The sequence below is a fragment of the Haemorhous mexicanus genome, chromosome 8 (genome assembly GCF_027477595.1).
Source record: "Haemorhous mexicanus isolate bHaeMex1 chromosome 8, bHaeMex1.pri, whole genome shotgun sequence".
Lineage (NCBI taxonomy): Eukaryota > Metazoa > Chordata > Aves > Passeriformes > Fringillidae > Haemorhous > Haemorhous mexicanus.
In genome coordinates, this window is record NC_082348.1 from 14287679 (window position 1) to 14300193 (window position 12515).

At 37.1% G+C, this 12515-nt stretch overlaps 1 protein-coding gene across 1 annotated transcript in view; it reads left to right on the forward strand.

Annotated features, from left to right (window-relative positions):
• XRCC5 (X-ray repair cross complementing 5) overlaps positions 1–12515 on the forward strand; it is a 49804-nt gene that overhangs the window by 19386 nt on the left and 17903 nt on the right. Inside the window, exons 10-15 of the mRNA XM_059852802.1 lie at positions 118–180; positions 846–983; positions 1629–1719; positions 2954–3081; positions 7153–7349; positions 11602–11692. Of these exons, the coding sequence (XP_059708785.1) occupies positions 118–180; positions 846–983; positions 1629–1719; positions 2954–3081; positions 7153–7349; positions 11602–11692 (708 nt within the window). The remainder of the gene's footprint in view (positions 1–117; positions 181–845; positions 984–1628; positions 1720–2953; positions 3082–7152; positions 7350–11601; positions 11693–12515) is intronic.

Consider the following 12515-nt stretch of genomic DNA (forward strand, 5'->3'; position numbering starts at 1 on the left):
TTAATTTTGGTGACTTCTGACTTGAGTAATGCCAGTTGTTTTGTAATTTAATTGGTCCAGTTGTATTAGTGACCTTTTCTTTAGGTCAGGCTAACTCTTGACCATTTGAATCTGTAGATCCAGAGGCATTACTACATGGGCAACCAAGCTCTGAAGGTCTTTGCAGCAAAAGATGATGAGGTAAGGTAAACTGAAGCGTACTGCTGAATGTATTTTGCTACAGAACAAAAAAGAGTAGTAGTAATGCTTGAGATTTCCTGTCTTTCTGTGTTAATAAATACTTTTAATGCAGCTTACAGAAATGTCTAATTTCATTGCCCAGTAGGTTAAAAGGAAGTCGGATTAAACACTAAATGAATACAGTATCTCACGAATAATGAAAAACTGGTAGATACTATGTTTGAGCAAGGTTATGAAGAACCTGAAATTGGTGATGAAGTCGATTCTTATGCAGAGCAACAGTGTGCCCTGTCACTGTGTTATTTAGAACAGACCTTCAAAGAACTGGAGGTAAAAAGCTCACTGTGGAGCTCTAATATGTTCCTTTACGGGACTTTCCTCCCTTTTGCTATCTTATGCAAAACCTCTGAGAGTTCTTCACACCTGGTGAAAAAGGTGGAATGTGCTGAATCTAAAGTTGGCTCAGCTTTGAATGGATCCACTATCGTGATGAGATTTGACCTTTCTGCTTGTTTGATTTATGAACATGAAAAAATGCTTGTGTTAAAGTTATAGCTGAAATGGAAACTAGTCTTGACTAAATCAATGCTGTTGAATTCCCTTTGAAAGATGTATTTCGTGATTAAGAACTTGCATGATTTTTTAGACTTCTTTTTTCCCTCCAGAATGCAGCAGTTGCTTTTTCTGCACTTGTTCGTGCATTGGATGAGTTGAAAATGGTGGCTGTAGTGCGCTATGCTTATGATGGAAGATGCTATCCACAAATTGGAGTAGCTTTTCCATATATTAAGGACACATATGAGGTAATTCTTCTCTCTTACCCTTCTGCAGAGACCCAGAAGCAACACAGTATGTCAGAACTTTTGCAGCATATGTTTCCCCTGATCCTTCTTACGAGAGACTATTGAAAGAGCTAAATATGTATAGGATGGCTGAGCAGTGACGGAGGTGGGGGCGGACACAACAATCTTCAGACTTTTGAAGGGTATAAACATAAAAGATGGAAAGGAATTATTTAGGGTGGTATGAACTGGAGGAGGTAATTGAATAAAGAAAAAATGAGGCAGAGAAATGTTAAAAAAAACAAATCTAGCTTTTGACTTTGGAATACAGTAAGCTGCGATAAAACCTCCCAAAGCGCCAATATATTGGATATTTAAAGCATGGATAATTAGAATTCTGCACGAGAAAAAGGGATCAGATGGGTGGGGAGGTCTTTATTCCATGAGCAGAAAAATCGAGTGTAGCCATTGCTATGTTATTATTTTAATGCTGTGTTTTATTCTGATTCAAGTTGTGTTGCTCTGTACATATTTTAAGTGTTTGTATGTGCACAGACATTACATCTTCAGATTTTTCTTAGGTTTTACGTTGCCCTGATATGGCACTCTGGGGATACAGATTTTTTTTTTTTCAGGCTCAGTTGTTTTTTCTTTCCTCTTGCACAGTGTCTCATCTATGTGCAGCTACCCTATATGGAAGACTTAAGACAGTATGTATTTTCGTCCTTGAAAAACAGTAAAAAATACATTCCTACAGGTAAGACATTTGCTGGTCAAGTAACCTGCTTCTTGTCTTCTAAGACACTCTAAAAGAGTTAGAATATTTGGCTCACCAATGAAAGCATAAGTTCTGTTGTTATTTTGGCTTAGGAAAACACCCAGGTATCTGGGCATCCATTATGGTGATGTCATCTTGAAGTGTAAATGTGTATTAAAGCTTTGGCACTTCAGGTGCAGGCTGAGCAGACCTAAGTTTGCAGGCAGTATTTCAACTGTCCTGTTAAATGACTTCTGGCTCAGGTTACAGCATTGTGAGTCTCACAGGATCCTGTGATAGAGAGCTGCGATTAGTCGTCTGTATCCTTTGATCTTTGAACTCATTTGTGGGAGTAAATGGCCAAACCTTGTGGGATCTACAGTGTGTGATTAGCTAGCTAGAATTAGAACAGAGGCAGCTGCTCTGTTGGTGCAAAGCTGGTCCTGTAGCCATTTGCAGTATGGCCTATTAATATAATGTACAAAGGCAAAGACAGTATTTTCTGTGGAGTGTTATTAAACCATGTGCCTATTGGTATCCAGCTTGAGATGGATGGCATCTTTGGAGAACATGCAGCTACACAAAGCTTGACTTGCTGTTCTGAGAGTTTTGCACAGCCGTGAGTCTTAAGTGGATGTAGTTTAAAATCCACTCCTGCTTCTTTCATTTGTTATGAGATGCATTGAATAGGCACCTGCACATCAGGGTATATTTAGCATGCTGGTTTGTTTCTGTAGTTGTTTCTTGTTTTCTTGCCTGTAACTAGCAGTTTGGTAAGAAATCTAAAACCTGTCTTACCAAAGCAGTAGCTGGCTATTGTGAACTGTTAATTTGCAATCATAACTTTAAAAATTTATATTATGCCATTTAGTTTTGCAAACCAACTGTTCTCCTTATTTTCTAAGTGGCCTATAAACCTTCTGTTGCAAATGAAAACATCTTGAAAAAGAAAAGCTAAAGCAGAAAGGGAACAATAATTGAGCTCTTGGGGGACAAGAGAAGGCTTTATGACTTTACACTGTAGTCCTTAAATAAAGCAGGGGGTTTATTGTTGTGTCCGTTATCCATATTCTTTATTGGCACATCCATAGCTGTAGTGTGTTCTGTGGCATTTTCACTGTGACTTGGTGAAAATCTCGCGTTGTGAAGCGAATCTTCATTTATAAATGGTTTCAAGAAATCAATCCATCTGCAAGTGTTTTTAATGTTCCTTTGTATGTAATTGCTGCTTTAGTGGATCAGTTATCTGCTGTTGACTCACTGATTGATTCTATGAATTTGGTTCATGAAGATGGAGAAACTTTTGAGGACCTATTTAAGCCCAGCAAAATTCCAAACCCTCATTTTCAGAGATTATATCAGGTGAGATGAACTATATGGTATTTTTTAAAAACTTTTTTTTCTTAAGACTTTTCAGCCTTCTGTCTTGCTTTGATTCACGTTGGAAAGATCTGCATTGTGAAAATGCAGGTATAAATCTCTGGCATTAAAGCGTGTGGTAAGTGGTGATTTCTGTGTTGTTCCTGACAGATTTATCTTCAAAACTTCTAGTTTCCAGGAAGCAAGGAAAATTATACCTGTGCTGAGGTGTCCACAACAGCATCAGTGATATTCACAGACACATAGACTAGGCAAGCTAAAACTTGCCTCTCAACACTGTATTGTAGACATAGATTCAGTCTTTGGCTTTTGGACAAAGAGAAAAATTGGCTGAAAATTGGGGATACCTTCAGCTTCTCATTCTGTGTCCTATCACTTTTCTGTGCAGTGTTGTATCTAGCAGTTTTCCAAACTAGGTCAGTCTGAGGTGAACTGAATCAGTGATAAATGGTTATTAACATTGTTGACATTTAAAATGTTCTGTTGGGGTGTCTAAGCTGATGCACTTTACGAGCCAGCAGAACAGTTCTCACTTCCTGCAGTTATTATATCAAGCTGTCTCCATTTTGATTTGCATTCCTTTCATATCAAGGAGACTTTCATTGCAACTGTCAGGATGATTATACATTGGAATTCAAGTGTTAAAAATGACGCAGCAAATTCAAAAATAAAGAAAATTATGTTGCAATTTAAGCAACTGCAGAATTGTACTGTATGCAGAACCATAGAGATAGATTGAATGTGTGACTCTGCTCTGAAAATTGACCAAAAATGGTATTATAGCAATCATGTTCATATTTCAGCAATTCCACATGATTTATTTCGGTTTACAAGTAGGAAGATGATTTTTTTTAAATTAAGAAAACTTACCCTAGCTTCCCAAAGCCTTGCTTCCTCAGTGTTGTTAAAATAACCAAAGGATCTGAAGGTCAATGTGTGCTTCAGGAACACATGTAAGCCCACTGTCTTCAACCCTACTCTGATTGACACCTGAAGAACTCAGAGGTCTCATCAAGTTCTGCCAGTCAAATTGACAAGACAGTGTGTAACTGAGTGCAAGATTTGATCAGTTGAAGGTTATTGCAGGGCAAGAACTTAAAATGAACTGACCTCTTCACAACTCTTATTTTAGGAAGGGTTGTTAAGCTTGGTTATTACAAAACTTGGGCATTGCTTGTAGATGAAGTACTTGGGGGATAGAATTTCCTCTGTTACATTGCTAGATAGAGTTTTGCATCCTTTTAGTTTAGTGGATGTCATTAATAGGTGAAAGATGGGGTTTTTTAGGTGTGCTGTTTGTCTTCTGAAACAGTGTGTTGGTAGTGTTCCAGCACTTGAGTCAATTGCTGCTGGAAGAGGGTAACTGAGTAACTTGCCAATTTTCTTAGAGGATAATAGGATTTTGTAAGGGTGAGTGCTACTGGTAGAAAAAGCATTTATTGACTGAATGTGTGGGGAAGGATGCAATTTCTGTCCTTGCTGTTCAGAAAGCCCTTAAACTGTCAGTCCCCTTAGTGCTTTCTTTTGGCCACACTCAGCCCCATTTGTTTGTATGATTACAAAATTATTATAATCTTGTTATATTTATATAATTGTTATATAATTATTATAATCTTATTATAATCTCTGTAAGTTGTTCTCTCCTTTGCTGTGAAGATACCCCAGATTCTTAGTATTTTGCTCTTAGGCAAAATGGCACTGCTGGTTCCTTAAGAACGGCGAAGAAAAATTCTGCATCATCTTTTGACTGTAGCCAGTAAGTGGATTGGGCTGAATAGAACCTATAAATGGTTTTGAAAAATAACTCTGAAGAAAAGGATGAACTCCTACTTCATTTCCTTGCTTTGTTGCCTCATGAAGATATTTGGAATGATAAGTGACAAGAGCCAGAATTTAAACAAAAACATCAAGCTAAATTACATCTCTGGAAGTAGTGGTAGGCATCAGGAAATGACAGAGTGGGTGAGAAGTAGTTGTTAATGCTTGCTGGAGTGGAAGATGAGGAATATCCTATATCCAGACTTTCAACTTTTATTCCTTGCTTCCAGAAAAAACTAGGTGAACTTCTGTAGCTTTTGTAGTGATAGACTTCCAACATTATTGTGTAAGTTGTCCATCTTAAATACAAGGATTTGAATCACCTAAGATGTTTAGGGAATGCAGTGCATTTTATTTAGCCAAATAAACAAATTGCTCAGGAATGGTGGTTCTGTAGAGAGATGGACCTGTTGGTCTGTTGGTGCATGTATGTCATTGCTTATTACAGAATTAATGGTGTGAAGCCCACTTCATTACATCCATTGACCAATATCTTGGTGTGACCCCTGTTCCTGAAAGCTGTCTGTGGAGATGTAAGAAATTAGGAATGGCAATGAGAAGCTATTGCCTTGGTGACAGCACACATGAATAGAGCAGTGAGTCTGCAAGGCAGTGGCAGTGTGGGTTTCCTCTAGCTGTGAGGGTAGGAGTGATTCTTGCTGGACACAGAAGGAAGGAAAGGGGGGAAGCAAGGTTAAGAGGGACAGTGTTGGTTTAGAAACTCCAGGTTGTCTGTTTAACTTAGTCTCCATTTAGCACCTGAGTTTTGACAGTTCCTGCCATTTCAGGTTTCAGACGTAGTCATCTGCTTTAAAAACATGTACAAGTGCATGCTGTGGCCACTCAGTCTGCTCAGCTCCTGCAGCTGCATACATTAAGATGTCAGTTACAAAAGCCTGAAACACACAGGCATAACAGGACTTTTTTTGCTTTGTGGGCTTAATTCAGTTACCTAATTTTTATTTTTTTTTATCACAAGAGCCATTTCTGCAGCTTCCAGCAACATTTTTACTCTCTTTCAAAATAATTGTGCCTTAAATCATTACAAGTGTTTCCAAATCAGTAGCCTTGTACAACGGCCTCCTTTTGGCAGTATGTTCTAATATGGACTGGAATGTTAATGGCAGCCTGAAAACACATCAGTATTGATGTGTCACATATTGTCTTGATTTTCTGTATTAGCAGATTTCCGGTATGAATAGGAGCTTTTACTTGCTTTGATTTTGTTTTTTAAATTAATGTCATGACTGACAGCCAACAGGGGTGCAAATCTCTGCTGTATTCCTAGTTTACTTAGTAGCTACTTTCACAAGGGTGTCTAATGCACCTAGTACAATGGGCATAGAAAAAAAATTGTCTCCTCTGTATCTCACACGTTTTGATGTGTGTGTGTGCATGCACAGGTATGTGTGTGTTTATTTGTAAATGCAAATACCTCTCTACTTCTGTCTCACACTTCACAAAATTGTAAAGATATTTACTTTGTTTTCAAAACCCTCCATGGAATTTCTGTAGCCTGCCTCATTAACCTCATCTCTCCCCATCTGCTTGACTCCATGACTGTGTGCACTGACTCTACACTTGGGTGAAAAATCCTTCTCTATAGCTCTCACCATCTGTTCCAGCTTTATGCATCTGTCAGGCCCCTTCATTCCCTACTCCTTTCAAAGCTAGGTTCCAAACATTCATCTATTCTGTGCCTCACTTGTGCACATTTAATATTCTCTCTTTCTATTTGGATTCTCTCTAAAGTTTGTGAATGTATGCATACTGAGTTTAATTGACCAAGAAGAAATATTTTCTTTGAGGGACATTAAACTGTTACAATAACTGGAATGTGTGGTTGGGATAGATCTCATTTACTTAATTTTGAAGTGTATAGAAATCTCTCCCGTGGGACTGGTTTATAAGAGAACTGCTTTTTAAAGGTAGAGTGAAGCTAAAAATATGAAAAGTTGCAGATGACTGTTTCATTCCTGGGATTTTTCTAATAATTTTCATAGAACTCATTCCAGTGAGTGTTGGAACACTCATCTGCATCAGTATTCTTGTTTAATATCATTAATAAGCTCCTTAAACAGTTGATCATAAACTTTCAGTCCATTGTGAAACAATATTTTTCTGCAATATAAAGATAGTATGTTTAATATGGAAGATATTTTGCAGTTACCATATAGTAAGTTTTTAATATAATTGAAAGTTCTACTTTGCTCAAGACTGTTCTGTTTCTTGTAGTGTTTGCAGCACAAGGCTTTTCACTCTGATAAGCCACTGCCACCAATAGAACAGCACCTTTTAGAAATGCTGGAGATGCCTTGTGTGGTAAGAGAAAGGTGTCAGGCTCCTCTGGAAAGAGTAAAAGCACTTTTCCCCCTAAAGGAAGTTGGCAAGAAAAAAGAAGAGAAGACTGCACAAGACATCTTCAAAGACAAGTACGTTAGAAATGTATTATAGATTTTTTTGAAACTTTTTTTTTTACACTTCAGGTTGTTTTTGCTGGATGAATCAGGCTCAGAATCTTTTGAACAGAAAATCAATGAGTTACACACTGGAAAAAATGCTGATGGATAGAGAATATTGTGGTGCCACAGAATGTCTGGAGTATTTTGTGAATAGTGGTGGTCATACTGTTGCAGTGCAGGACACAATAGGAACCAGTAAGTTCCTCATGTCTGGGGAACCTGTACCAACTCATGTAAGTTCCTCGTGTCTGTATTTGCTGTCACAGAATCACAAAATCCATCAGATTGGAATGGACCACCGGAGGCTTCTTGGTCAACCTGTTGCTCAAAGACCACCTGTGAGATCTAAGGAGGTATTCATACAGTCTGGCCTTGAAAACCTTCAGGGTTTGTGCATCCTTCCTGGGCAACCTGTTGCATTGCTTTTTGTCTCGTGGTCGGACAGTTTGTCCTAAAGGTGGTTATAAAGTAGTTCAAATAACACTAACAGAGGGTCTAATTTAGTTCAGAATAAATGCCATGGCTCTTTAAATTAGCCATAAAGTTGAGCCTTCCTTCTCAGCATGCTTGATTTAGGTAATTGTCTGGCTTTCATTTTGAATATCAAAAGAAAAGCAGTTTCATTATCTGCTGTGCAATTAATGTGGTTTTCTCCAAAAAAATCAAGCTGTTATAGACTCTTCCTGGAACAGCTATTGTTTGAACAGTTTTAAGACAGAGTATTTTTGTTGTTATTGAGTATGCTGTTTGGTTTATTTGTGCTGCACATAGGAAGAATAAATGCTAAATTGATACTGCAGTTGTACTGTCACCCCAACCAAATCAATTTGCATAAACAAAATCTGTTTCTGAGAAATTAATTTATTGAAATCTATAATATAACTAGTGGGTCCCTGAGATGTTGTAGAGTTCTCAGTTAGCTCCTTCTCTCTTTATTTTGTCAGTTTTGGTTCAGTCCTTTCAGCATTAGGAATGATGTCTTTGAGGTGTTTTGAGCTCTTGCTTAGCTCAGTCCTTTCTTCTGGGTTGGGTAGAGCCTCCTCAGCATGTTCTCTTTGGGAAGACATGACACAGGACTCCTCACTTTGCTGCTTGAGACCACATTCCTCTCTACAGAGAAATACCTGGCTTTTTTGTTGTTGTTGCTGATTTAAGTGTATTCCTGTTGCCTTGGTGTGTCTGTGAATTCATACTGATTCAGTTCTCTTTTCCTTACTCCATGCTTCAGTTTCTCTGAGTTTCTGTACATATGTAAATTTATATGTATATCTTAAAAAGTGGTAAAACCAGTTTAGAAATAAAAGGCAAAAAATTGGGCTCAAACAAGCTAGAGAGAGAGAATTTAAACAAAAAGCAGGGACCCATTACTGTTAGTTGCCTTAAAATATATCTTCTCAAAAGCATCTGACAAGCAAGAAGGAACTCTATTTTGTATAAAAACAGGTTTCCTTTAGAGGGGTGATAAAGTAGCTGTAAAAGTTGGATAGACTTTAGATAGAAATTGATGTTGGGCATTAAAATTATTTTTAAAAAAAAGCTGTAAAGGAAGTGAAAGGATACAGACTTAACTATGCAAAGAAGAATGAATGACAGTTAAGATTTTTTTTAAATTGCAGAAAAATTGTATTGCTGTAGTAATGAACGGGACTGGTAGCATTTTATCATTGCTACAATGGCAGTCTTAACTTTGTTTTTGTTCTGTGTTTGGGGAAAGGCTGGGATGATAGATTTTATTCACTGGATAAAGAAAAGTGCATCACTCTGCAACAACAATTAAGGAAAATATTAAATAACAGAGGCACTTGCACAGGTTGCCCAGAGAGGTTGTGTGTGCCCCTTCCTGGCAGTGTTCAAGGCCAGGCTGGGTGGGAGGTGTCCCTGCCTATGGCGGGTGTTTAGGAAGTGGGTGATCTTTAAGGTTCCTTCCAAGCCAAACCATTCTGTGATTCTAAATGCTATGGCTCTATGAGATTCAACTTATTAATACTAAGATATAGGTTGCACTTAAGTATTTGGAAAAAGTTGTTTAAAAGATGTCTTAACCATTATTTTTGTTTTCCTGTCATCATATTGACCAGATTCTTCTCCGTTAATTTTTAAGGTCTCATGGGACTAAAGCAGCATAATTGTAGGCATGATATCTTAACAGAGATTTCAGTATTCATTTGTATCACTTTTGCTTAAGATCTGTGTAGTTTAAAAAAAATCCAGTAATATAGAAAACATTTTACTTTTTCCTACTTAGGTTGGCTGTGGAGAGGCTATTATCTCATCCAGCTTTGTAGGATGTGAAAGGCTTCTATATTAATGTAGAAGTGGGTGTTTTAAATTAATCTTGTATTTTATTAATTTTTCTCAAATAGTAATTGCACGTTTTGCAGTTTAAAAATACTGCTAATCAGTGCATATTCTAAATGTCAGATCCTTGGCTGGTATAAATGGCTATGGATTCATTAGTTTCTGCTGTGCTGCACTGATTAATGACAACTGTAGATTTGGTCCTGGGCTGTTAAATGCAGCATCATCATTTTTTTTCTCCTTCCTCCAATCCCAGAGCATTTTGAATCAGTAAAAATAATGCAGGAAGAAAAAGAAGTAAGTTGATTGCCATATACTTTTGGAGGAAAATATTCTAGAAGAAAATTTCTTCTAGAAATTTCTAGGTTCTGTACACCTTTCATAAAACCATGTTCATATACAAGATTTTTGGTTCCAGGGGAGCTTCTAAACTCTCTGGTGTTGATAAGTATCAGTTTCTCCTTTTACAGAGAGACACTCTGGATGTTCAAAACAGTCAAGCAACTTGTTCAAGGTTAGCCAGAAAGTCAGCAGAGTTGAGAATGAAGCAAAGGTATCCTATCCTTGTCCTTAGGCATAGCTAAAGTCATCATTTCTCCCAGAGTGATAAGTGAGGTTATGCTGAATGACAGGAGTTGCTGAGGAGAAGGGATTTCATTTTGGTAGTGACAAAATTAAGGACAGAGAAAATTGCTGAAACAAAGTGAGATAGACAATGATTGTAAAGAAGGCGAGGAGTGTGCTATAGAAAGCAAAAAGGAAGACTCCACAAGTTCTTTCTAATAGTTGATTGCTTCTGTAACGTGCAATGCAGTTTTTGCAATCACTTCTAATCTTGCACAATGAAAAGTGGCTCCTAGTCCAGGATCTCTGGCTTTGTCCCTACATCATCGAGCAGTTTCTTCTTTTCACAGTCGCAGAAGTTTTTGGAAAAACTTGTTACTTTGTTTTGGCATTCCTTGAACGCAAATCCTGCCCTTTGGGTTGCTCAGTAGCTTTCAGTCATTCTTAAACGGAAATCAATTTGTCTGTGTCGGTAGCCTGACAACATCTGATTTTCTTCCCCTTTTGTGATTATCTGGATTTTCCTCTATTGCTGAGATATACTCTGAAGTGTAGCATGTTACATGTTAGAATCAAGTTCCTAGTTTGAAAGTACACCTTGCTCTATGCTACCTGCAAGGACAAAGCAAGAAAGTAGCCCAAAATCACAATTAGCTTTTTAAAAACAAAAACAGTTTTTTGAAAGCATTTTGAGATGTAGCTTAAAATGTCCTAAGATAGTTCTGATCTGCTTAACTAGAGTTTGTCTAGCAGGTTTTAACAAATACAGGGTGGAAGTTTACAGAGCTCTCATGTGCTGATGGAGAATAGAGGTCATTAGATTCAAAAGCCACTGTGTAAACAGGTTTGTATTAGCTATAAATTCCAAGACAGGCTCTAGCAGGTAGTGATTGACCAGTAAATTAATGTATTACTAAAATGGTAACTTTTCACTGACATTTCATGTTTAGAAAAAAAAATCTAGTGAAAATACCAAATGTCATGTTATATACTGTAAATTATCAAGGCTAACTCAACACAGAGATTCCAAAAAAAGTTTTTGGAGATATTCTGTATTTAGAAAGATGAAGAAGGTCTGTATAAGGAAATTTACACCTCAAATAAGCAGTAATAATCTCATACCTTCAACAAGTGATGCCTTTGCTGTATGTGACGAAGAGGTTAGATCTCTTTCTACTGTCTGGTTTGTGCAGCCCAAGGGAAAATAAGACATGGTTAAGTGTTGATTTTGGTTTTGATTTGGAGTTTTGTAATGAAGTTTAGTTCAGTGTGTAGTTCATTAATTTATTGACTCCCTAGTTAGTAGGCAGGACAGTCATCTTCAAGTGTTTATATTCATTTTTGTCCTTCTCATTTGCAGTGAAGATGAACCCAGCCTTAAGAAACCAAAAATTGAAGATGAGGAAGAGAGCTTTAGCCTCATGAAACTTGCTGAAGGCAATATCACCTCTGTAAGCATATTTTTACAAATCTGATTATCAAAGGGGAAGATTAATTCTCTAAGTCTGTTGTAGTGAATATACAGAATTCCTGATAAAATGAGAGTTTCTAGCTGAAACATGACTGAAATACTGTCTACTTGTACATTTGAGACTCTGCTAGAGATTGTGAAGACAACTTTCTCTGCCCTTAGGCATGTGTTAGCACAAGTTTCCATCAGTTGTGGATATTTTAGGACAAAATTCTCTCCTGGTATTTAGAACTCTAAAAGGAAAGCCTGAGGATCTGAAGAAAACAGAATTGGAGCTCAGTGGTTGAATTTTGTTTTTGCTGTCTTCCATGTCTTCTACAACATAGAAGTTGCCTCTGTGTAGTTAATCAAAAGTATTGCTGTGATTTTAGACATTGTTCTCTGCATTAATTGGGGCTCTGAATCAGAAATTTGGCTTCATCTTGCCTCTAGATCTAACTTATAATTTTATGGCTTAGATGAAACTTCTGTTGTAACTGTGCACCTTCCTTTATTTGATGTTTTCCTATTATAAAAAAATAATTAATATTGAACTAACTTCTTCTTTTCAAATGTGCTGTTCGTTAATGTTAATTTTGAAAAAAAGCATTATTGATACTTATAAAAATATTTTTGAAGTCTAAAAAGATTTCAGTTTCTGCACTTCTAATATAATTTTCTGATATTTCCTGAAAAGTGGCATTGCTAGATCTTAAAGAAATACCGTGAGGCCAAGCAAACTAATTGCAAAGCACATGAATTATTTTGACAGCAAAACATAAAAAAAAAGGTTGAAGAATTATGATTGCTGATAGGAAATTTTA